The following is a 25,360-nucleotide window of genomic DNA, read 5'->3' as shown; positions in this document are numbered from 1 at the left end:
GCACAACACAACAAAGGCACTTCCTCCAAAGCAGGCGTGAAACCCAGGAGGCCAGGTTCCAACCCACTACTCCCCACTCCCCTCCCAGAACCAGGGAGAGAACCCAGGAGTCCTGGCTCCCAGCCCCCCTGCTCTAACCCACCAGATCCCACTCCCCTCCCAGAGTTGGGGAGAGAACCCAGGAGTCTTGATTTTTTTTTCCTGGTGTCAGGAAAGACCCTGCCCCCCTTTTCCCCTGCCCCCCACTCTCTCAGCCCCACAGGTCCCCCTGCTATCAAACCAGCCCCCACAGAAGCAATGCCAAGCAGTTTAAGGCACAGCCCCCCCATCTCCCCAGCGATAGGGGGAGCCAGCTTCGCCCCCCCCAGGGATCCAGTTTTCAGCCCCAGGCCACGCCGGTGCCCACCGCCCACCAGCAGCGAGCAGAGCTGCCTCCCGAGCCCTTGTCCCATGTCTGATTCCTGGCCCATGCCACTGGGTGAGTCCTTTTCTTTTAAAGGGCCAAGGACCCTTTCAGCTGCTACTGCAGAAAGGTGGGGCGGGGAGGCTTCTGCTGTTACCCCAGGGAAACTGAGGCAGGGAGTGCAGGCATGAGGGGCTATAGGCACAGAACTCATTCCTGACACACACAGCAGGGTTGCTGAGAGCCAGGACACCTGGGTTCTCTCCTCAGCTCTGGGATAGGGAGTGGGGGCTGGTGGTTAGAGCAGGGGGCTGGGAGCCAGGACACCTGGGCTCTCCCCTCAGCTCTGGGATAGGGAGTGGGGGCTGGTGGTTAGAGCAGGGGGGGCTGGGAGCTAGGACACCTGGGTTCTCTCCCCAGCTCTGGGAGGGGAGTGGGGGCTGGTGGTTAGAGCAGGAGGGTCTCTAGCAGGCCAGACCTCCTGGGTTCTAGCACCCATTGGCATTTGCCCACCCCACACACCCTGCTCGATTCTCGCAGACACAAACACACCTTGATCAAAATTATTAAAACCTTTATTTCCCTCACAAAGGTACAGTTATTTCTCCCTCCATGCAGGGAAGTCAAGCTTGAGAGACGCAAAAGAAACAGTCATGGGGGGGGTATTTACAATCGGTCATTCGCCCCTTGGTGCTGGAGGGTGGAACCTGAGAGAGACCGAGGCTTCCCCCCCACAGTCAAACAGCGCTAGAGGAAGTTTCATTAAAAGCCCCGAGCAATCAAGCATCCCCTGTAACCGTCCCCCCCCCGGAGATTTTCTATACTGGTTAAAATCTGCTCTCACGTGGCCGGGCAGGCGAACATCAACCAACACCTAACAGAACGAACAGCTCCAAGCACCGGCAGAAAAAGGCTTCAACTAAGGTATCGAAAGGCCGCTCGCAGTCCTGGCTGTACCACGCCAGGGGGCGGGAAGGCAATGGCAGCAATGTGCCCCCCCCCATGCCAGCTAGGTAGTCTAAATGTATTTACAAAGAATTAAAATGGGGGCCCTGTTTTTTGAGGGTCAGGAACCACGTTCCCCCCATGTTCCTGCCCCCTTTAGATTGCCCGGTAAGGAATTCAAGGGGGGGTCAGCCCCCCAATCCTACCCCAATGGAGATCAGACACTCCGGGCCCCTGGGATTTCCTGGGGTGATCCCCCACACAAAATTCAGACACTCCTGATTGCAACAGGTGGTCTCCTTGCCCACCCCCACCCCCATTTAAATGGCTCACCCCCTGAGCTGCAAGGACCCAGGCACCACACCCCCTCAGTTGTCTTCGTCGCTGTCATCGGGGCTGATGGCCGGGCTGGTGAGGCTGTAGGTCGGCGAGGTGGGGCTGTAGCCAGGCGAGGTCGGGGAGTAGGTCGAGCCCTTGGGCGAGGTGGGGCTGTAGGTGGGGCTGGTCGGGGAGTACTTGGGGGAGGTGGGAGTGTAGACAGGGGAGGTCGGGGAGTAAGTCGGCGAGGTGGGGCTGTACTTGGGGGTCGTGGGGCTGTAGGTCGGCGAGGTGGGGCTGTACTTCGGGGAGGTAGGGCTGTACTTCGGGGAGGTAGGGCTGTACTTCGGAGAAGTTGGGGTGTATTCGGGCGAGCTGGGGCTGTAGGAGGGGCTGGTCGGGGTGTACTTGGGGCTGGTCGGGCTGTAGCTGGGGCTGCTAGGGCTGTAGCTGGGCGAACTGGGGGTGTAGGTTGGCGACTGCGGGGTGTAGCGGGGGCTGGAGGGTGAGTAGCTCGGAGATGTCGGGCTGTAGCTGGGACTCGTCGGGCTGTAGCTGGGAGAGGTGGGGCTATAATTTGGCGAGGTCGGGGTGTAGTTGGGGCTGGTGGGGCTGTAGCTGGGTGATGTCGGGCTGTAGCTGGGGCTGGTGGGGGTGTAGTTGGGGGAAGTCGGGCTGTAATTAGGGCTGGTTGGGCTGTAGCTGGGCGAGGTGGGGCTGTAGCTTGGGCTAGTGGGGCTGTAGCTTGGGCTAGTGGGGCTGTAACTAGGCGACGTCGGGCTGTAGCTGGGACTGGTGGGACTGTAGCTAGGCGACGTCGGGCTGTAGCTGGGGCTGGTCGGACTGTAGCTAGGCGACGTCGGGCTGTAGCTAGGACTGGTGGGACTGTAGCTGGGCGACGTCGGGCTGTAGCTAGGACTGGTGGGACTGTAGCTGGGCGATGTTGGGCTGTAGCTCGGACTAGTCGGGCTGTAGTTGGGGCTGGTGGGAGAGTAGGAGGGGGACGTCGGGCTGTACGAGGGGGACGTAGGGCTGTAGCTGGGGCTCTGGGGCGTGTACCCTCCGGGCGAGCGGGGCTCGTACGCCGGCGATGTCGGGGAGTAGCTGGGAGACATGGCCCCACCTGTGGGGCGGAGGAAGAGGAAAAGGGGCTGTTAGAGGCGAGGGAGCGCGGTGGGGGGCGAGGGACACAGGCCAAGCCCCAACACTCACCTGGTGATGGTACGTAGGGGCTGGAGGGGCCTGGGGAGCCGGGCGAGCCGGGGGTGGGGGACCACGCAGGAGAATAGCCTGGGCTGAAGCCGCTGGCATCGGAGGCAGCACTGGGGGAGAATCCGGCGGCGCCGGGGGTCATGCCGCTGCCTGTGGGGGAGGCGACAAAGAGGGGTGGGTTAATTTCACCCCCAACTGGGAGTAAGAGGGGGACAGCAGAACCCATCCACTGCCCGCCAAGGGATAACTCCTCCCCCTGCCCCCCATACGCACCAACGCTTGGGGACCAGGCTCCGTAGGCCGGGGTGGCCCCCAGGTTCCAGGGGGTCATGGCAGGCGACATCCCCCCCATGGGGCTTGGGGCCGAGCCGAAGAACATGCCGGTGGCTGCGGGGAAGGAGAGTGGAACATTAGAGCCGAGAGGAGCAGGGTGACGGAGGGGGAGAGGCGAGCACCAACCCCACCCCACACCCGCCCGGCTGGGCAAGAAGCCACCCCCCACCAAAGCCATCCTAGCTCCCAGCCCCACCCTGCTCTAACCACTGCCCCACTCCCCTCCCAGAGCCAGGGAGAGAACCCAGGAGTCCGGGCTCCCAGCCCCCCCTGCCCTCCCAGAGCCGGGGAGAGAACCCAGGCGTCCTGGCTCCCAGCCCCCCGAGCTGGGGAGGGAACCCAGGTGTCCGGGGGCAGTACTCACGGACGCCCACGCCCAGCCCAGGGATGTTGGTGGGGATCTCCATGCCGTATTTGCATTTCTCGGCATCCAGCAGCAGGTCGAAGCAGCCAGTGCCAGCGGGTGCCAGCTGCCCCAGCATGATGTTCTCCGACACCCCCTTCATGGGGTCGCTCTCCCCATGGGCCGCCGCCTCCATCAACACGTCCACCTGCGGGGTGGGGGGGAGAGCTGGGGGTCAGGGGCTGTGCCTGGGGAGGAACGCAGGAGCCAGGAACGCCCCACAGCACCCCCTGCTGGGAGGGGCTGGGACTGGAGGAGCCAGGAGCTCCCCACACAGCCAACCCCCCTGCCGGGAGGGGTTAGGACTGGAGAAGCCAGGAGCTCCATGCACAGTGCCCCCTGCTGGGAGGAGCTGGAGCTGGAGGAGCCAGGAGTTCCCCCAAGAGCCAGCCCACCCGCCCCGCTCCCCCCAGCGGCCCCTGCTGGGACAGGTTAGCACTGGAGAAGCCAGGAGCTCCCCCTAAGCCGGCCCCCTCCCCGCCCTGCTCCCCCTGCCGGAGGGCCCCGGCTCACCGTCTCCTCGAAGGAGCACTTCATGAGGGGGCCAGTGTCCTGGCGGTTGACCCCGTGCCGGGTGATGGCCATGAGATGACCGCGGCAGGTCATGGTGTCACAGAGCAGCGCCAGGTGCCGGTAGTTGACGTAGGAGCCGTCGAAGGAGATGACATGGTAGAGCTCCCGCTCCAGGGCCTTGCGCACTGCCTCGATGCCCAGCACCTGGGGGGATGTCACCGGAGCCCCCTTAGCAAGGGGCCCCCTCTGCTGGGGCCAGCAACGGGCCCAGATACTGCAGGGTCTCCACCCTGCCCTAACCACCAGCCCCCACTCCCTTCCCAGAGCTGGGGAGAGAACCCAGGAGTCCTGGCTCCCAGCCCCCTCTGCTCTAACCACCAGCCCCCACTCCCCTCCCAGAGCGCCGGGGAGAGAACCTTAGGAGTCCTGGCTCCCAGCCCCTCTGCTCTAAACAGCCCACCAGAGGCCAGGGAGAGAACCCCAGGTACAGTCCTGGCTCCCACTGTCCCCTCCAGAGCCCGGGGAGAGAACCAGGAGTCCTTGGCTCCCAGTCCCCTCTGCTCTAACCCACCAGCCCTGACTCCCCTCACAGAGCCGGAGAGAACCCAGGAGTCCTGCGCTCCCATGCCCCACCTCCTCTAACCCACCAGCCCCCACCCCTGGGAGGGAACACAGGCGTCCGGACTCACGTGTTTGAAGATCTCCACGATCGTCGAGTTGGAGGTTGGTGCGCACGGTGGTTCCACAGTCTACCTTCTCGCTCAGCACCCGCATGAGGCTGGACCCCGTCTGTCTCCAGGATCCACTCCTGCAGGGCCTTGAACTCCCCCTGTCCTCTGTGATTAATGATCTTCTTCTTGTTGGTCTGTCTGGGGCAGGTGCATGTACACCATGGGGCGCGGGGGAGGACAGACAGGGAGCGTTCAAACACTGCCGCCCCAGGAGGGCCGGCAGGCCCCCTCGCTCCAGCTACTTTAGATGCAGGCCACTTCTGTTAATCCAGGCGATTCCTTTGTGGAAATTGCAGCTGTTCTTGGGTGGGCGCATGGGGGCGGTTGATGGGAGGGGTTGAACAGCTGCACAGCCATCGTACCAGCAGTTTAGGACAGGAAGTGACGGACGTGGTGCGACTGAAGCTGCAGGGGAGCACAGGGAGTGACCCAACGGGATCTTCCCCCAACCCCAAGATGGGGCAGGACCAGGACACTGGGGTTCACACCAGGATTGATGTGACAGTCTGGGGAGTGGGGGGGGTTCAGTGGCATTCACGGATGAGGACCCTGGTTTCACATCCATGGTGGTGGTGGGCACTGAGGGGAGAGTGCCCCCTACCGAGCCCTTCACCCGGCTCCTGCAGCACAGCACCCCCCAGCTACCCAGAGTGCCCTGGGGCAGGCCAAGCCCAGCTGCCACCCCCCCATCCCCGGCTCTAGCCAAGTTACCCAGAGTGCCCTGGGGCAGGTCAAGACCAGCGCCTCCCCCCAGCTCTAGCCCAAATTACCCAGAGTGCCCTGGGTCGGGCCCAGCCCAAATCTGTCACCCTCCTGGCTCTACCCAAGTTACCCAGACTGCCCTGGGGCAGGCCAAGACCAGCTGTCACACTCCTGTCCCCTGGCTCTAGCCAAGTTACCCAGAGTGCCCTGGGGCAGGCCCAGCCCGGTTCTGTCACCCCCCAGCCGGCAGAGGCCCCTCACTTTGCTGATCTGCTCGATGCCCTGCAAGGTCATGTCCGTCAGCATGTTGGACTCGATGCAGCGAAGGAAAACGTCATCGTCCATCTTGTCCACCACTTCCTCCTCCTGCACCACACAGGGAGAGGGGCTGGGTTAGCGACAGGCAACGCCCCCCACATCTGCCCCCCCGCCCCGGTGCTGCCCCCCACCTCGGGCACCCACCTCCTGCATCTTGTTCTCGTCGCTGTTCATGATGCGGATCCGCAGCACCAACTTCTCTGCGTTGTCGTCATTGAAGATACAGTTCAAGTCGTCCCCGAAGCCTGCGGCGGGGAGGGAAGCCATCAGCAGCAGCCCCCTACCCACCGTGGGTCAGACCCCCATGCCTCTGCGCTCCCCCTTCCCCCAGAGAGCTGCCCCACCCCATAACCCATCTCCCGCTGTGGGGTGAGCGCCAATTCTTCAGAGGAAGGTTGGGGGGGGACCCCCATGTGTGTCTAATTTTGCATTAATGCTTCCTGACCCCTGTAGGCCGGAGCCCTGAAGAAGCATGAGAGTGGATTGGAATCTGCTTCAAAGCAGAGCTATGGGGGGTGAGGAACACATCTCTGCCCCCCCCCCCCCCAGCTGGGATGGCATGAAGGTGTGTGGGGGGAGGACCGGCCCCCTATGCCCCCTCACCAGCGTTGATCTTCTCAGCGATCTGCTCCATGGTGAGCTTGCGGTCGGTCATGTGCTTGCGGTCGAGCTCGACCCGCAGCAGCCAGGGCGAGATGCGGCTCACGTCGAAGTCGGGCATCTCGTAGTAGACATTGACCCACTCCTGGTCCTCTGCCACCACCGTGCTCTGCGGGTTGGGGTCGTAGTAGATGGCCGTGTTGGCCGTCACCTTGCGCAGGGTGGTGTGCTCCAGCCGGCACAGGATATCCTGGGGGGGGGGAGAGACGGGGTGAGGGGGACCCCACGCAGCATCCCCCCGTCTGCCCCTTCCCGAGCAACGCCGGAGCCCCGCGGCGTTACCTTGGCCCGCTCGGCGTCCCGGGCCGACTGCCCCAGCAGGAAGACGGTGAGGGAGGGCGTCTTGGGTTTCTTGGAGATGTTGATCAGCTCCTTCAGCCGGGGCACGCCCAGCGTGACGTTTTTGGCCGAGACGCCGGCGTAGTGGAAGGTGTTCAGGGTCATCTGGGTGGCGGGCTCGCCCAGCGACTGGGCCGCCAGGGCGCCCACCATCTCGCCCGGGTGAGCCTGCAGGAGGGGGGGAGACCGCGTCAGACCCGGAGAGGGGGAGGAACCGGCCCGGACCCCATCCTGTCCTGCGTTAGGCCACCCACCCCACACACCGGCTCCGCCCCCCCCAGCGCTTACGATGGCCTGGTTGAACTTGGACTCGATCTCGCCCAGCAGCCAGTCGAAGGCCTCCCCGCTGAGCCGGAACTCCTCCACCATGCGCCGGCTGCAGAGCGTGGAGCGCAGGTGGATGTTGAAGAGGAGGGTGGCGTTCTCCTGGGCCTGCCGGCTCAGCGGGTCGTCCCCGTTCACGATCACCAGCTTCTTGCTCAGCTCCTTCACGCCTGGGGGCAGCAGGGGGGGGACGGACACAGCGTGAGACACGCCCCAGGGGTCGCCCCAGTGCCCTCCCTACCCCCCTCTTTCCACCAGGCCAAGACACTTCTCCCCCAGCCCCTGGATCCGCCCCCACTGAGCTCAGACACTCCCCTCAGGCCAGGACACTTTTCCCCCTGGCCCCTGGATCTGCCTCCCGCCCTCCCCGACTGGACACTTCCCTCCCCCCCACATCCAGATCAGACAGGATCAGACCCCCACAGGCCGGTACCCACTCCCCACCCCCCGTATTGGACCCCAGACCGCGCCAGATTGGACCTGAATCAGACTCTGGCCCCTCCAGGCCAGTACACCTCCCCCCTCCCCCCCTCAAGTCAGCACCCCCCAGATCGGATCTGGACCCCTCCAGGCTGGCACCCTCCCCATCCCCAGATCGACCCACAGGCCCCCTGAAGCCGATATCCTCCCTCTCGCCCTGATCAGACCAGTCCACGGGCTCCTTCCAGTCCAGTTACCCCTCCACCCCCCAGCACTGGATCGGACCAGGGGCTCCCCTCCAGGGCTGGTACCCCCACTCCCCTCACCAGAGTGGCACTCCCCCCCACCCCCAGGTCAGTTCCAGGGTCCCTGCACAGAAACACATCCCTCCCCCCCAGCTGTCCCGACATGCCATGGGGCCGGCTGGCCCCTCGACAGGGCCTGGGGGAAGGACCCACCTTCCACCACCTTGATGGGGTGCAGGTCGGAGGGCAGGCGCGCGTTGATGTGGAAGATCTTCTGGGCGTTCCAGATCATGCGAAGCAAGTTGCAGGGCAAAACCACCTGGGGGGGGCAGAAAACGGGGGCTCAGCACATGGAACAACCCAGAGCCTCCCCCCACACTGCTGGGTCCTGAGGCTTAGAGTCAAGAGCAGGGGTCTGGGAGCCCGGACACCTGGGTTCTCCCCCGGGATCTGGGAGGGGAGTGGGGGCTGGTGGTTAGAGCAGTGGGGCTGGGAGCCAGGACTCCTGGGTTCTCTCTCTGGCTGTGGGGGCTGGGGGGCGAGAGCGGGGGTCCCGCTCACCTTGCTGTCGCCGGTCGGGAAGATGACTCTCAGCACCTCGCGGTCCTCGCGCATCTTCTCGAACTCCCTCTCCAGCTCGTTCTGGATGTGTGCGTTGCTCAGGATGTCCTTCACCATCTCCTCCTGCAGGGTGCGCCGCAGCGCCCGCTCGTTGGTGTAGTCAAACTTGAACCTGGGGGCAGAAGGGCCAGGAGTGAGAGCTGCTGGGGGGGGCCTCCCCACACATCCACCCATGGGAGCTGCTCCCTCACACCCCTCCCTCTCAAACCTTTCCCCATCTCTGGGGCGAGGCGGCCGGTTACCCAGGGACCCCTCGCCCGGCGCCGAGATGCAGCCACTTCTGGGGCAGGGCAGACAGTTACCCAGGACCCCTCGCCGAGCACCAAGATGCAGCCACTTCTGGGGCAGGGCAGCTGGTTACCCAGGACCCCTCGCCCGGCACTGAGATGCAGCCACCTCTGGGGCAGGGGGAAACAGTGCCCCACACGCCCAGGGCGATGTTCACTCACTTCTTCTCGAAGGCCTTGTTGGAGGGTTTGAGGGTGGCCAGGTTCTGGAACTCCACGCTCTCCCCGGCCAGCCCGTCCTCGCCGTAGCGCAGCTGCACCACCTGGTTGATGGAGTTGCGCACGGTGGCGTCGTATTTCACCATTACCGACTCCATGGATTTGATCAGCCGCCGCTGGATGTACCCTGGGGAGGGGGCAGTGGATGTCAGGAGGGAGGGCAAACATCTCGGGCACTGCCTGGTAGATACCCCCAAGCAGCACCCTGGCACCCCATATTCCCCCCCGCCCTCCCCGAGTTCTCAGTACATAAGGGACATGACTCGGGCGAAGGATCCTTCCAGCAAGCTGGAAGAAATTTGAAAATGTGGGGACGCTCCCCCCACAACTCGACACCCGCCTGGGGAACCAGGACTGAAGCTGGGGTCCTGACTGGAGGACGACCAGATGTCCTGATTTGGCAGCGGCGGGTGGGGGGGGGGAGGGAGGCTAAGGCTATTTTTCAACAAGACACCATCAGGGGAAACTGAGCTGGGTGCAAAGCGTCTGTGTGAGCGCTTACGACCTGGAGGGGTTTGCAGCTTGTCGCAGCATCACGCAGTGCCTGAGAGCGCCCCATGCCCACCCCACAGCGCCTCCACCCACCCCGGGGGTCGCAGCTCACCGGTCTCGGTGCTTGACAGCCGTGTTCGATGAGGCCCTCGGCTGCCGCCCATGCGTGGAAGAAAGAACTCAGTGGGCGTCAGGCCGGCCAGTAGGAGTTCTCCACGAAGCCCGACCTCTCTTGGCCGTATCGTCCTTGAGAAGTGGGGCACGTTGTGCGGTGCTGTACCCAAATGGGGAGGCTTCCCTCCACGTTCTGCTGCCCACCCAGCAATGACCTGGGGGGTGGGGGGGAAGGGGGCGAGATGCCCCAGTGGCCGACCCGGTCCAAGCCCCAAGCCAGGGCCTCAGTCTCCCCCTGCTTCACCAGCCCACCCCCCGTCTCAGCCTCTCGTCATTAAGCCCCCGGCGATTGGAGCCCCACAAATGGGAGATCAGCCCCCCCCCCGCCCCCAATTGTTGATGGGCGGACTTCACAGTCCCCCCTGCCTACTGTGTATCTGCACCTGGGACCCAAGGGCTGGCTTATTGTTCCATGCTGGGGCTGCCCCAGCTCCCGCTCGCCGCATCCACAGTTCCCAAATCTGGTGCGGGGGCCCCACGCTGACTTTCCTCCCATCCCCACAAGATCCTGAAAGGAGGCGGGCAGGTGATAAACTACACTGGGTTGGGCGGGTGGGACTGAAGAGAGCCCTCCCCCACCTAGGGGTGGGGCGTGGGAGAAGGCCCTCCCACCTCCCCAACCCAGAGGGTGGGGACGCGAGAAGGCCCCACCACACTCCCACAGGGAAGGCACCAATGGCAGCAGGCAGTCCACAGGTCTAGTCCCGGCTCGGCCAGCAGCGCCCACCTGGGAGATGTTATCTTGGAGCCCTTGGCCCCCGGACACCCCATGGATTTGAAGTTGCTTGTACTCGGACAGGGCTCCTGGGCGGGAGGAGCGGGTCTTGTCGCCGGCGTCGTTCAGGATGCGGTTCACCCTGGTTCTCGTAAGGTCTGCCGCAGCGTTTGTTGCGGCGTGGGCTCAGCTCGTTGTTGTGCCTCTCGATCACTGGGGGCAGCCGGGTTGAGCCTGGAGGGCACTGGTCCCCAAAGCCAGCTTCCATGCCCCCCGCCACCCCACAAAACCAGCCTCCCACTTCCCCCATACTCAGCCCCCAACCCAAAACCCAGCCCCAGACCCCACACTGCACTCCATCCCTCCACTGCCCCCCACCCAGCCCCCACACCCCTCCATTGCCCCCAAACCCAGCCCCACTTCCCCCAAAACTCAGCCCCCAACCCAAAACCAGACTGCACCCCCTGAAAACCCAGCTGTCCACTTCCCCCAGACTCAGCTCTCAAACCCAAAAACCCAGCCCCCAGGCCCCTTCACTGCCCCCCAACCCAGCCTCCACTGCCCCCAGACTCAGCCCCTGACCAAAACCCAGCATCCAGGCCCCTCCACTGCCCCCAAACTCAGTCCCCAACCCAAACTGCACCCCCTGAAACCCAGCTTCCACTTCCCCCAGACTCAGCTCTCAACCCAAAACCCAGCCCCCAGGCCCCTTCACTGCTCCCCCCGACACCCAGCCTCCACCCCTGACCAAAACCCAGCCCCCAGGCCCCTCCACTGCCCCTAAACCCAGCCCCCGAAACCTTCACATCCAGCCCCCCACAGCACTCCCTGAAACCCAGTCCCCAAATCCAGCCTCCACAACCCTCTACTTCCCCCAAACCCAGCCCCCCACAACCCAGCCTCCACATCTTCACATCCAGCCCTCCACTGCCCCCTGAAACCCAGCCTCCATGCCCCCAACAACCCAACCCCTGCATAGTCCCCCAAAACCCAGCCTCCACACCCCTCCACTTCCCCCAAACCCAGCCCTCCTGCCCCCAAACCCCCATCTCCATGCCCTCAATCCAGCCCCTCAAAACCCAGTCTCCACTGCCCCCAAAACCCACCTCCTCAGTCCTCCACAGCTCCCCAAACGCCAGCCTCCGTTGCTCCCGAAACCCAGCCCCACTGTCCCCCAAATTGCAGACCCCCACAGCCCCCAGAACCCATCCAACATTCCACCGCACCTCAAACCCAGCCCCCCACTGTCCCCCCAAACCCATCACACCCCCCTCAAGCCCTAAAACGCAGATGCCCACTGCTCTCCCAAACCCCAGCACAAAGGGGTCAGGCTGGCTCCTCCTCCCCCACTGTGCTCCCCGATCCCACCCCCCACATCCCTGGTACCTCTATGACGTCCTGCTTGGCTTTCTTGATGGTGTTCTGAATGTCCTGATAGGTCTTTGCGTCAGCGATGGAGTCCCCAATGCCGATGGTGTGACCTGGGGGGGGGGGGGGGGCAGTACAGTCAGATCCGGGCCCCCACCCTGTCCTGCTGAGCGCTGGGCCGGCCCCAGCAGGACCCACCAATGAGGAATGGGCAGGGGGCTTTCTGAACTCCCAAGACACATGACAGACCTGGGGTCCCACCTCCAGAAAGCAGCAGTGTAGGCTAGAGCTGGAAGCCCGGACACCTGGGTTCTCTCCCCAGCTCTGGGAGGGGAGTGGGGGCTGGTGGCTAGAGCGGGGGGGCTGGGAGTCAGGACTCCTGGGTTCTCTCCCCGGCGCTGGGAGGGAAGTGGGGGCTGGTGGTTAGAGCAGGGGTGCCTGGGAGCCAGGATTCCTGGGTTCTCTCTCCGGCTCTGGGAGGGGAGTGGGGCCTGGTGGTTAGAGCAGAGGGAGCTGGGAGCCAGGACTCCTGGGTTCTCTTCCCCGTTCTGGGAGGGGAGTGGAGGCTGGTGGGTTAGAATGGGGGGGCTGGGAGTCAGGACTCCTGGGTTCTCTCCGCAGGTCTGGGCGGGGAGTGGGGACTGGAAATCAGGGTCCTTCCTGACATTGGGTGATCCCCCTTTGTCTCACAGACCGGAAGGCGTTCTGTGCATGGACTATCTCCCTCTGTGAGGTGCCTGGCCCAACATGGCCCCGATCTCTGTCCCGGGGGTGGGGGGATGAGTTCGTGCTGTGCCCAGGCCAACAGGGGACCCCTGGTCACCCCCATAGCACGTAGCAGCAGCCAGCCCTTTCTGCAGGAGCCCCTTCAGCAAGGTGCCAGAGCAGGGCACCTGCCAGCTGAGCCAGGGGCAGGTGCCCGGGGGCAGGAAGCTCCCCTGGACTCACCCTCGATGAGCAGCCAGTTGTTGATGACCGTCTGGATGTTGCTGTAAAAGAGGCGGGTGGTGTCGTGGCCCATCTCCAGATAGGAGATGTGGACGAGGGAGCCCGCCGAGGTGCCGAGTGATTTCTTACACAGGATGCCCATGATCAGCTCCCCGTTCTCCACGATCACCTGGCGGGAGAGGAGCCGGGGCAGTCAGATCACATCGGATCAGCCGCGCCTGGCTAGGCAGAGGAGCCCCGCGAAACAGAAACCTCGCAAGATAACCCTACGCCCCGGGAACTGGTTCTATACTAATGGGGATCGGCCTTGATCGGTTCACGATCCCTTGTGATCAATTCATAGATTCACAGACTAAGGTCAGAAAGGACCACTATGATCTAGTCAGACCTCCTGCACAACGCAGGCCCCAGAATCTCATCCACCCACTCCTGGAACAACCCCCTAACCTGCGTCTGAGTTACTGAAGTCCTCACATCGTGGTTTGAAGACCTCAAGCTGCAGAGACTCCTCCAGCAAGTGACCCATCCCCCACGCTGCAGAGGAAGGCTAAAAACTTCCGGGGCCTCTGCCAATCTGCCCTGGAGGAAAATTCCTTCCTGACCCCAAATACGGCGATCGGCTAAACCCTGAGCATGTGGGCAAGACTCACCAGCCGGCATCCAGGAAAGAATTCTCTGTAGTAACTCAGATCCCACCCCATCTAACATCCCATCGCAGACCATTGGGCATACTTACTGCTAATTGTCAAAGACCAATTAATTGCCAAAATTAGGCTCTCCCATCATCCTATCTCCTCCATAAACTTATCAAGCTTAGTCTTAAAGCCAGATACGACTTTTGCCCCCCACTGCTCCGCTTGGGAGTCTGCTCCAAACCTTCACTCCTCTGATGGTCAGAAACCTTCATCTAATTTCAAGGCTAAACTCCCTGATGGCCAGTTTATATTCAAATCCACCTCTCGTCGTGAAATCCATTGATTTCTGGTTCATTTCAAACCCCCGTTTGTATCGAAAGATGCATCCATCTCCCGCCACAGGAGAGAGGGGGCGAGTTCTCCGAGCTCGCGTGATGCAGACGGATATATGTGGCGCAAGCCAATATAATTTGGGGTTCACACGTGTCACAGTGTGGGGGAGTCACTCCCACTTCCTGCGATTCACCGTGACACTCAGGCAGTTGGTAACACCGAAGGTTTATTAGCCGACAGGAACACAGTCCAGACCAGAGCTTGTAGGTACAGACAACAGGACCCCTCGGTCAGGTCCATCTTGGGGTAGGGAGGCCAGAGACCCTTGGCCCTCCCTCCATTTCCCCAGCCAGCTCCAAACTGAAACTCTCCAGCCCCTCCTCTGCCTTTGTCTCTTTCCCTGGCCAGGGGCCACCTGATCTTTGTTCTCCAACAGCACCTTGCGCCGGGGAAGGTCCCAGGCCATCAGTTGCCAAGAGACAGGGTGGTGCCCATTCTCTGCGCAGACACCACCACACTGGCCCTCTAGGACTGCGCAACAATCACACGCCCTTATCCCACCACCTGGGTACTTAAAGGCATAGGGGAAACTGAGGCACTGGCACAGTATTTGAAAAAAAGATTAAGAACATTCTCGCTGCATGACAGCAAGTCACATCAAAAGCGGTGCCCATCTCCCGCCATGTGAGGGAGGGGGCGCATTTTCTGAGCTCGCGCAGTGCAGATCGGTCCGTACAGCACAAGCCAATATAATTTGGGGTTCACACGCACAGGAGTGCTGGGCATCCCCCTAGTGGAGTCGTCCCACACAGAGCCGATGAGGAGACACTGATTCGACAGCTGGGGGGAGGGGGGGTGAGCTGGAACGGGGTTTGAGAGCCGGGCACAGCAGCTCAGTGGCACCCCGGGGTGAACCCAGCACCCTGTCTGGGGCAGGTACCTTGGTGTCGCCGGGCGAGATGTGCTTGTAGGGCCCGCTGTCCTCGTCGTCGGGGTGGGTGCTGTGCGTGCGGATGCAGTTGATGTGGCCCGGGATGATGAGGGAGAAGATCTGTTTGCCCGTCCAGAGCGGGCGGGGTTTGAGGATGGCCGGCTGGGGCACCTTGCCGTCCCACGTGGACAGGAACATAAGCAGGTTCATCACCTCGCCCTGGCAAGAAAAGGGAGGAGCATTGGGGGGGGGGGAAGCTGGCCCAGCCCTCTCCCGGCCCAGCGCCCCCCGCCCCCCCCATGATTTGCGCCTGGCCGCCTGCTCACCCGCTCCAGGAAGACATCGCGCTTGGTGAACTTGCGGACGGCCGTGAGGGTGTCCTGCACGATGCCCATGACGGGCCGGTTGGACTGGGGGGTGACGATCATGCGGGGTACCATAGCCAGCTCCTGGATCTCCGCCCGCGTCTCCAGCGATTGGGGCAGGTGGAGGTTCATCTCGTCCCCGTCGAAGTCAGCGTTGTAGGGGGTGGTCACGCTGGGGGGGGAGGGGAGCCCGTGAGGGGGGACTGTGCCTGGCAGGTCAGCCCCCCACTCCCCATAGGAGCAAGCCGGGGTCACGTTGGGGGCTGGGTTAACAGACCCCTATTCACTCCACCGGCACCCCCCACAGCTTGGGGGGCCCCCCCACACATAGGGGGCCACCCGGATGAGGGGGGATTGAGAGCCCAGGCAGGGAGGAACCAGGGGGAGGGGACCCTCACCTGAGGTTGAGGCGGAAAGTGGACCAGGGCAGGATTCGTACTCGGTGCCCCATCATGGACATCTTGTGCAGCGTGGGCTGCCGGTTGAAGATCACGATGTCCCCGTCGCACATATGTCGCTCCACCTGGGGGGATGGGGGGGTGAGTGGGGCGGGTCCCCAGCCTCCTGAGATCCCACCCCCCATCCCCTGCTCCCGCCTCCCACCCCCAGAGATCCCACCCCACAGACCTCACCCCTCTCCTCCAGCCTCCCACCCCCAACCCCTTCCAAGCCCTCGTCTCACCTCCACACACCTCCAAGACTCCACCTCCACAACCCTCCCCACTCAAACTTCCCGAGACCCCTCCCCCCATCCTCACCCACCCAACACCCTCCTACCCCAGACCCCCCATCCCCTCCCCACAACAGCCTCCCACTCCAGAGACCCCATCCCTCAACCCTCCCCAGAGACCACCTCCCAACACCCTTCCCCCAACCACCACACCCGACAGCCCCTCCCCCAATCTGAACCACACACCATCCCACCCACGAACCGCCCGACACCATACAAACCTTCCCAGTTAGACCCCCTCCACATCCTTCCCCCCTTTTAAGGTATGGAAACCCCCTCTGCAGCCCCCAGCGGGGTGATGGGCAGGTTCTCTGGGAGATTGGGGAACCTATTTCCCTGAAAGTCAGGAACTGACTCCCATCTGGGGGTGCTCAATCAACCCCCCACCCGGGGCCAGCCCCAGCCTGCAGCCATCCTGCACCCCCCGGCCACGCCCACCTTGTAGCCAATTTGCAGGTGGAGGTCACTGGGCTTGGGGTGGAAGCGCAGGTCAATGCGGTCGCCGTTATCTCGGATGATGTACTTGGCCCCCGGGTACTGGCTGTTACCCCTGCGTACCAGTTCCTGTAGCCTACGGTGGAGGGAGCGGCAGAGGCGTTAGCTGCGGGGGGGAGATCCGGGCCCTCCCCTCCCCTAGCCCCACCAGGCTCGCTGGCCGCCCCACCTGTCGATGTTGAAGGGCGTGACAATCTCGGCGAAGGTCATGTTGGCGGCAATGGAGCGGGGCACCCCCACCTGATCGATAGAGAGGTTGGGGTCCGGCGTGATGACCGTCCGGGCAGAGAAATCCACCCGCTTTCCCATCAGGTTCCCCCGCACGCGCCCCTCTTTCCCCTTCAGCCGCTGCTTCAGGGACTTGAGGGGACGCCCCGATTTCTGCATAGCCTGCCGGGGGGGAAAAGGAGGGGGTTAACTGGGCTCACACACAGATTAACGGAGCAAGGGGGGCACCCCCACTCTGGGTAAAGCAGAGCACGCATCATTAATGTGGAGGTGCTGCCCATCAAGACTACAAGTCCCTGCATGCAACACTGGGCAGCCAAGGCAAGCCAGAGACTAGAAATCCCAGTATGCAATGCTGCACGTGAGCCAATTGGCCCAGCAGGGACACCTCCCTGCATGCAACTCTCCTTCACAAGTCAAGCCAACTACAAGTTCCAGCATGCAATGCTCAGCTGCACATCACTGCATGCTGGGATACATAGTCTCTGGATTGGCTTATAGTGCAGCACTGCATGCTGGGATTTGTCATCTCTGTATTCCATGCTAGGATTTGGCACACAATGCATCATCTCAAGGAGCCCACAAAGACCACAAATCCCAGCATGCAATGCTTCATCTTGTCCCAATTGATGATAGGAGCCAGCGGGACATGTCCCAGCATGCAATGCTCCATCATCTTAAAAAACTACAAATCCCAGCATGCAGTGGTCCACCATAATCAAAAGTACAAATCCCAGCAGGCAATGCTCCATGTTTTCCCAAATTGGACTGAATGCATGGGGTAAAATGTCCCAGCATGCAATGCTTTATCACTGGCTGAGCAGAGCAGCAGTACTATGGAGTCGACAAACCCCAACTTGCAACCAGCCGGGGCACAGACTACAAGTCCCCGCATGCACGGCACTGCCAGGCTACCAATGCAGCTAGGAGAGCCAGGCTCACCCGGGGCAGGCCAGGCAGCTCGTTGTCCACCATGGTGGCCACATGGAACTGCAGCAACTTGACATCCTCGGCGATGACGTGGGCAGCCGCCCCGTTCTGCTCGTTGCGCCGCAGCTGGTTGTTGATCTTCACCACGTCCGCCAGCTTGTGGGTCAGATCGTCCTGAGAGAGGGGAGACAGCAGGAGTCAGGGAACGGCCCCGCCCTTCTCCCAGCATTGGGAGAGAACCCAGGAGTCCTGGCTCCCAGTCCCCACTGGTCTAACCCACCAGCCCCCACTCCCCTCCCAGAGCCAGGGAGAGAACCCAGGAGTCCAGGTTCCCAGCCCCCCCACCCTCCTGTAACCCACCAGCCCCCACTCCCCTCCCAGAGCCGGGGAGAGAACCCAGGAGTCCTGACTGCCACCCGGGGCCGACCTGGTTCCTGGCCGAGCCCTGCATGACCACGGCGGGCCGGACAGAGAGTGGGGGCACAGGCAGGACAGTGCAGATCATCCACTCGGGCCGGGCGTACTTGGGCTCCATGCCCAGAATGAAACACTCCTCGTCTGAGATGCGCTTGAAGATCTCGTGCACCCGCTCGGGGCTGAGCAGGATTTTCTTCTCCTGCGAGTCCTCATTGACGTGTTTCCACTCGGCGTAGAGCTCCAGCCCGGTGCGCCGGATGCGGGGCTGGTACCGCCCACAGCCGCCGTGACCCTGCAGAGGGGAGGGAGGGAATCCCGGGGTCAGGGCCAGCCCAGCGTGGTCCCTGCCCCACTGGGGTCCCTCCGTGACTTGACATGATGCTGAAAATATGCTAATAGGTGTGAATATGATACAACTGGAATATGCTTCATGCAGAAGATCTCTTGTAAGGGATCGTTACAAACCTTATGATCTACTGAATGTGTTTATTTGTATGAACTCATCAGTCTTGTCTCTGAAACTAGGAATATGAAATATCTCATTGTAATTATGCGAAGTGTGGGCCATTAATGGTGGCCTGGCATCTCGATGGCTCCCATAACCAGGACGATTGGTTGTATGGGGCTCTGTTTGCTTACAAGGGTATGTCTAGACTAGTGATCGGTGCATCGGGGATCGATGCGCCACGTCTCGTCGGGACGCGATGCATCGATCCGCGAATCGATGCCCGTACTCCACCTCAGCGGGGGGAGCTGCGCCCGTCGACTCGCCGCCGTGAGGACGGCCAGGGAAGTCGAACTAAGATACTTCGACTTCTAGCTGCTGTTGCGTATCTTAGTTCAAACCCCATCCCCCCCAGCTAGTGTAGCCCAGGCCTCAGTTTCCCTATGCTGGCAAGTGGGTAATGAAACCTTACAGTGCCATGTGACCACGTCACCAGACCTGGACTCCATCTTTAACCCGGTGCTTTTCCACTGAGGAGGGGTGGGGCCAGAGGATTCCCGCCTTGTGCAAAAGCTATGTAAAGGGGTGGAACAGAACGAAGGTGGCTGCAGTCACGAGAAATCCCCCTGCTATCACCTGAGCTGGGACAAGGGCTGTGCGAGGGGAAAGGATAGGGCCCAGACGAGGAAGGGGTCCAGGCTGTAAAAGAAGCTTCAGTTTCCTAATGTATTAGCCTTAGACGTGCGTGTTTTGTTTTATTTTGCTTGGTAACTTACTTTGTTCCGGCTCTTATTACTTGGAATCTCTTAAATTCTCCTTTTTATGCTTAATAAAATCACTTTTGCTTATTCATTAACCCAGAGCAAGCAGTTCATTCCTGGGGGAACAAACAGCTGTGAACCTCTCGCTCTCAGCGTTATGGGGGGTGAACAATTTATGAGTTTACCCAGTATAAGCTTTATACAGAGTAAAACAGATTTATTTGGGGTTTGGATCCCAATGGGAGCTGAGGGTCCGGGTGCTGGAGACAGGAGCACTTCTTAAGCTGTTTTCGGTTAAGCCTGCAGCTTGGGGGGGGGACGCGGTTCAGGCCTGGGTCTGGGTTGCAGCAGGCTGGTGTGTCTGGCACAACCAGGCAGCGTTCTGGAGACCCAAGCTGGCAGGGAAAACAGGCTCAGAGGGAGTCTCAGCGCATCAGGTGGCAGTTCACAAGGTGGGTTTCTATGACCCAACCCCGTCACACCCTCTCTACCTTCTCCTTGGTCAGGTCCTCGTCGCCGTCCGGCTGCTCCACCCCGAACTTGTTGTCCATTTCCTCCCCACCTTCACAGATGTTCTTGCCTTTGCAAAGGTCGTAGACATGGGTCAGGCGCTTCTTGGGCTGCCCCTTGGACTTGCCCAGGATGTCCTTGATTTTCGGGTTGTTCTGCAGCGGGGGAGACACGGCGGGGGGTGACCCAGGGAACCCCGAGATCCCCGGATGCACAGAGAGGGGCGTGGCGAGGGGGGTGGTGATGGGTCCCCAGGGGATGGGTCTACGGCAGAGGTCCCCAAAGTGTGGGGGGCATGGAGGAACATCTGGGGGGCACAGCAGGGGGCGGGCCAGCCCCCACAAGTGTGGGGAGGGAGTGGCACCTAACCCCTCCCCGCCCACAGCTCTGTTCCGGTCCCATCCCCAGCCACGTCTCAGCCCCCTTACCCCTGTCCCCATTCACCCACCCCACCTCCGAACCACTTCCCTGCCCCTGCCCCCAGCCCTGTTCACATCCCAACCCCACCCTGGAGCCTCCCGGTCCCAGATCCACCCCCAGCTGCAGCCTTGGCCCCATTACCCATCTGTGTCCTTGCTCCCCGCCAGGCATGGACCGGGCTAACGGGGGTGACCCTCAAACCCTTGGGGACTGCTGATCTATGGTCTTACAGAGCAAGTGGGAGCGGAGGAAGGACTCGTCTCAGGGTGGGGAGGGGATGGGGTTCCAGGGAAGGGCCTATCAAGGGAGGGGACAATTGTACTGCCCCCCGCCAGACGTGCCACAGGGCCCTGCGGGGAGGGGGTTCAGCTCACCGAATCCACCAGCAGCTTGGAGCAGAAGAAGCAGACGCAACGCAGCACCTTCATGGTCTTCCCCAAGAAGCCCACGTGGAAGACGGGCTTGGCCAGCTCAATGTGGCCGAAGTGGCCTGGGCACTCGGTCATGTTCCCTGTGGGGAGAGCAGCCCCCGGTGAGCGTCGCGGCCACGGCACCCCAGGAACACCCACGCCGAGTGCACCCCCATGCTGCGGCCTGGCGGGTGGCCAACCCAGCAGGTGCCTGCCTGGGAATGTTTGGGTCTTGGGGACAGGGAATGGGGCCTGTCATCTCTAGGGAGCGCCGGCCCCCACCCGGCCCCAGGGTAGCGACAGGCTGGCTCGGGGGTGGGGGGGCAGAGATCTCAGCTCCCAGGGACGCCAGGCTGGCATCTCGCCCCACACTGCCCTCAGGAGCAAGGTCTTTTGGTCTCACCTGCACATGTCTGGCACCGGCCCGTCTTCTCGATCACTCCTTGCCGGGGGTCCATCAAGCCCCCTAGCTTGGGGCGGCCCCCCTCCGTTGTCTCGGGGTACTTGATCCCTCCCTCCGTCACCGACATCCGTTTCTGGGAGGGTGGCAAAATGGAAACGGAGGGTCAGGCTTGTGCGGGAAGCGGCACCATGCCCAGGGGAAACTGAGGCAGGCGCCAGCATGGCAGCGCAGGATGGGCAGCCTGGGTGACACTGTATCTTGGAGGGCTTATGGACTATGAGAAGCCCAGAATGTTTCATGGTGGCTCCAACCTCTATCCCAATATCCTGTCTCTAGCAATGGCCCAAAGCACGACAATTCATCCCGTTGGTTTGCATCCTTATGAAACTTGGGCTAGGATTCCTGTCAACACCTCGCAGTTTGCAAAGACTCCCTCCATTTCATGTGGCATGGAGTTCCACAGGTTAATGTGCATCAGCTAAGCCTCCCCCGCCCAGCGCCAACCTATAATTAACCTGCCAGGGCTTTCAAACTAAATCCGATGGGGATTTTCAGAAAGCTAAATCAGTGGCTCCCGGTAAGACAAGGAGCTGGTAACTTTGCATTGTTTACCGACCGCATTTTAGCAGCAAGGGTTAAGATAAATTAAGGATCTATCTCAAATCCCCTTCCGATTTGTCGTTGTAAGATTTAACTGACCATACTGTGAGCCCCTATGCATGACTCTAAACAGAAAGCTGTGTCAAAAACTTTCTGAAAACTCCTTTAATACCGGCATTTGCCTCTGACTAGATTTTTCGGTTACGATTTTTCAACCTGCCTTCACTGCGAACAGCGCTTAAAAATTACTGCGCCAGGAAAACGGGCGCTCAGACCATTTCGGATATTTGAGCACAGTTGGCTCTTCGTATGGCCAATTTCACTAGCCGCCCCACGGAGGAAGAAACATTGAAAGGTGGCTGGAAGATCACAAAATTTGGCAGGATTTGAGCAGAGGTCCTGCACCTGAAATGGCTTGGAATTGATTTTTTTTCAAATTGCACTGCATTGCCGGTTGGTGGCATCCCTTTCAAATCGATCTGAGCATAAGAACGGCCGTACTGAGTCAGACCAAAGGTCCATCTAGCCCAGTATCTGTCTTCCGACAGCGGCCAATGCCAGGTGTCCCAGAGAGTGTGAACCTAACAGGTAATGATCACGTGATCTCTCTCCTGCCATCCATCTCCATCCTCTGACAAACAGAGGCTGGGGATGCCATTCCTTACCCATCCTGGCTAATACCCAGTAATGGACCTAACCTCCATGAATTTATCCAGTTTTCTTTTAAACGCTGTTATAGTCCTGGCCTTCACAACCTCCTTCGGCAAGGAGTTCCACAAGTTGACTGTGCGCTGTGTGAAGAACTTCCTTTTATTTGTTTTAAACCTGCTGCCCGTTAATTTCATTCGGTGACCCCTAGTTCTTGTATTATGGGAATAAGTAAATAACTTTTCCTTATTTACTTTCTCCACATCACTGATGATTTTACACACCTCTATCATATCCCCACTTGGTCTCCTCTTTTCCAAGCTGAAAAGTCCCAGCCTCTTTAATCTCTCCTCACGTGGGACCCACTCCAAACCCCTAATCATTTTAGTTGCCCTTCTCTGAACCTTGGCATATGACGCTCTGCGACCCGCGTCCAAAAATGTTTTGAAGAAATTAAACTAGAAATATTTGCACCACCAATCCCTGTCTGTCTCCAGTTCCATCCCGGTGTATTAAAACTGCACGCCTACGCAATCAGTGTGAAATGTCCCCAAACACCACCACTGGAAAAGTGTTACAAAGATCATGGTTGCTCCCAGCGTCCAGGAACAAACTGCCCAGAACATCCGATTTCGCGCCGAGTTGTACACCTGTCTGTCCCTGTCCATATTCCATAGCTGCCCCCCCATGATCCCAGTCGCAAGCACCCCCAAACCTTGGTCCCACTTTTCCACACCCTTAATTAGGTTATATAGCCACAAGAGTCCTTCGCTTCCAGTTGTACTCAATACCCCAGTTATGTCATGCCCCGTCAATTTCCCATACCCCTTAGCTGTTCTGTGTACCCCAACTCCAGTATATGCACTCCCCACCCTCCTGCTGCCCATGTAGCCCAGCTCCCCCACATGCGCACCCCAAATGTATTGCCTACGCCCCGTTTATAATGCAGACACTACCAAAGAGGACTCGGGTCTCTGAACACTCCCCTCGCACACTGCAAGGGCCCCACAAGCCCCCTTACTCTGCACAGCACCCCCAATGGTCCCTCACTCCAATGCACCCCCCAACAGCATCACTGGGCAATGCAGGCCCCTAGATAACACTGCACTGTGGTATGTGCCCCCATTTCACTGCACAGCACCTCACTCACTGGAACGTGGTAAAATGTGGGGTACAGCATGTCCCCCAGATACCACTGCACTGTGCAGTGCAACGCACAGCATCCCCCCAACGCATCTCCAAAGGTAACATTGTGCACAGCCTTCACACACCATCACACGGTGCAATGCACCCCCTAGTGCAATGCACTCCTTCCCACACTCCAATGTGCCCCCAAATACCACTACACTGTGCAACGGAGCCCCCAGTGCAACGTGCTGTAACCCCCCAATATTACATGGCATGCGAGGGCTGTGCACAAACTGTGCAATGCACTCTCTAGTGCAATACACTGCTTCCTGCACTCCATTGTATCCCCAGATACCACTTCACTGTGCAATGGGGGTTGGGATGCCTCGGGGGGGTCACAGGGTTATTACATGAGGGGTCACGAGCGGTCGGCCTCCACCCCAAATCCTGCTTTGCCCCATTTATAACAGTGTTAAATATGTAAAAAAGATTTTTCAATTGATAAGGAGGGGGCACTCACAGGCTTCCTATGGGAAAGGGGTCACCAGTACGAAAGTTTGAGAATCCCTGCACTACGCTGCGCAACACCCCCTAGCGTCATGCACAGCCCCCTAATGTCCAATGCACCCCCAGACACCACTCCACTGTGCAAGTCACCCCCCTTGGCAATGCACAGCCCCTAACCTCCCATTCACCCCGAAATACTACCTGACTGTGCAAGACACTAGCCCCCAACCCCAATGCACCCCCTAGTGAATACACAGACCGCCCAACCCCCAAATACTTCATTGTCAAACGTATGCTCTGGTGCAATGCACAGCCTTCAATCTCCCATGCACCCCCAAAATACCACTCAACTGTGCAAGGTACTCTCTAGTGCAGCGCAAAGACCCAACGCACCCGCAGATAACACTAAGCTGTGCAATGCACTCTCTAATGCAATCAATGCACCCCCAGATAACGCTAAGCTGTACAATGCACTTCGTAGTGAACGCACAGAGCCCCAACTCCCAATGTAACCCCAGACGCTTCAGTGAGAATACACTTTCTCCTCCATGGCACAGCCTCCAAGCACCCCCAAAATACCACTCTAGTGCACCCCCAGACAGCACGGAGCCGTGCAATGCACGAGCCCCGACGCACCCCCCAGACAGCACGGAGCCGTGCAATGCACGAGCCCCGACGCACCCCCCAGACAGCACGGAGCCGTGCAATGCACGAGCCCCGACGCACCCCCCAGACAGCACGGAGCCGTGCAATGCACGAGCCCCGACGCACCCCCAGACAGCACGGAGCCGTGCAATGCATCCCCCCCGCCTTTGCCCCCGGGCACCCACCATCTCATCGGGGCTGAGGATGCCGAACTGCACGCGCTTGATGGTGCGCAGCGGGCACGCGCTGTCCCCGGAGGGCGGGCCCCCGTGCATGGCGGATCACGTGACGCGGCCGCACGCCGCGGCGGCCTCCTCCGGCGGCCAGCAACCTTCCCGTCCCCCCTCCGCCTTTCCCGCGCTTCACGGCCCGTGGCCGCCTGCTCCCCGCTTCGCCGGGGGATCCCGGCCACTGCCCACCGCCCCCACACTCCGCACGCGCGAACTCGCCCAGCCGCCCGCTCCCCTCCCTCTGATCCGTCCCCGGCGCGCTCCTCAGCGCGACTGAGCCGCGAGAAGCCGGGAGCCGCCTTATATAGCCTCGCCCCCTCTCTGGCCCCGCCCCCTGCCGCGGGGAAGACCCACGCCGGGCGGCAGGGGCGAGCACGCACAGGAGGGGGCGTGGTCAGGCCTGGGAGGAGGAAGCGGTGGCGGGAGAGGGGGCGGAACCAAGTGCAAAGGCGGGGAGGGGGGCGGAGCCCGCTGTTGTGTGAGACCCTCCATGTGAAATTTGGGGAGGGAATTGTCCTCCCCCTTCTTTATTAGCAAAGGAAGGGCTTGGTACGTGCCGGAATGACCCACCAACCTTTCCCCTACAACAAATCTCCCCCCTCTTCAGTGGTAATGGTACGCGCTCATGAATAATTAACCTCAACGTTCGTCTCCCCCGCCCCATATGAATAATTCATGACGGCGGGTGAATATGCATGAGGGGGAAAGCAGGGCCGGCCGGAAAGGGTCGGAGATGGCCGAGTGTCGCGCCAACCGGGGAGCCTGCTGGGCCTGAGGAGCGAAGTCGAGGCTCGGAGTGCGGTGGCGGTGGGGGGAGGGGTCGGAACGCTCCGGCCGTGGCCTGGCGGAGCCGGGGGCCTCGCGTGAGCCGCCTGCCGGGGGAGGCACCTCGCAGCCCG

At 61.1% G+C, this 25,360-nt stretch overlaps 1 protein-coding gene and 1 long non-coding RNA gene across 2 annotated transcripts in view; one reads left to right on the top strand and one right to left on the bottom strand.

Moving 5' to 3' along the window:
• The window catches only part of LOC142047434 (uncharacterized), a 122,148-nt gene that overhangs the window by 9,769 nt on the left and 87,019 nt on the right, over positions 1 to 25,360 (top strand). The gene's annotated exons all lie outside the window — the stretch shown is intronic.
• Positions 961 to 24,573, bottom strand: POLR2A (RNA polymerase II subunit A). Its single transcript, XM_075070431.1, is given in 34 exon segments — positions 961 to 2,789; positions 2,879 to 3,028; positions 3,152 to 3,265; positions 3,576 to 3,762; positions 4,128 to 4,331; positions 4,817 to 4,879; positions 4,881 to 4,907; positions 4,909 to 4,989; positions 4,991 to 5,018; positions 5,823 to 5,926; positions 6,023 to 6,123; positions 6,482 to 6,728; positions 6,821 to 7,045; positions 7,166 to 7,371; positions 8,080 to 8,185; positions 8,428 to 8,599; positions 8,937 to 9,120; positions 9,598 to 9,687; positions 9,690 to 9,806; positions 10,377 to 10,524; positions 10,527 to 10,587; positions 11,750 to 11,855; positions 12,691 to 12,859; positions 14,599 to 14,808; positions 14,916 to 15,126; positions 15,353 to 15,477; positions 16,123 to 16,255; positions 16,349 to 16,569; positions 17,350 to 17,511; positions 17,765 to 18,046; positions 19,452 to 19,625; positions 20,265 to 20,401; positions 20,704 to 20,836; positions 24,417 to 24,573. Coding segments are annotated over 34 exon segments (5,841 nt in total). The 5' UTR covers positions 24,507 to 24,573; the 3' UTR covers positions 961 to 1,716.

The sequence above is a fragment of the Chelonoidis abingdonii genome, chromosome 11, assembly GCF_003597395.2.
Source record: "Chelonoidis abingdonii isolate Lonesome George chromosome 11, CheloAbing_2.0, whole genome shotgun sequence".
Lineage (NCBI taxonomy): Eukaryota > Metazoa > Chordata > Testudines > Testudinidae > Chelonoidis > Chelonoidis abingdonii.
Note: the sequence above shows the minus strand (reverse complement) of the source record. Positions and strands in the feature narration are given on the sequence as shown.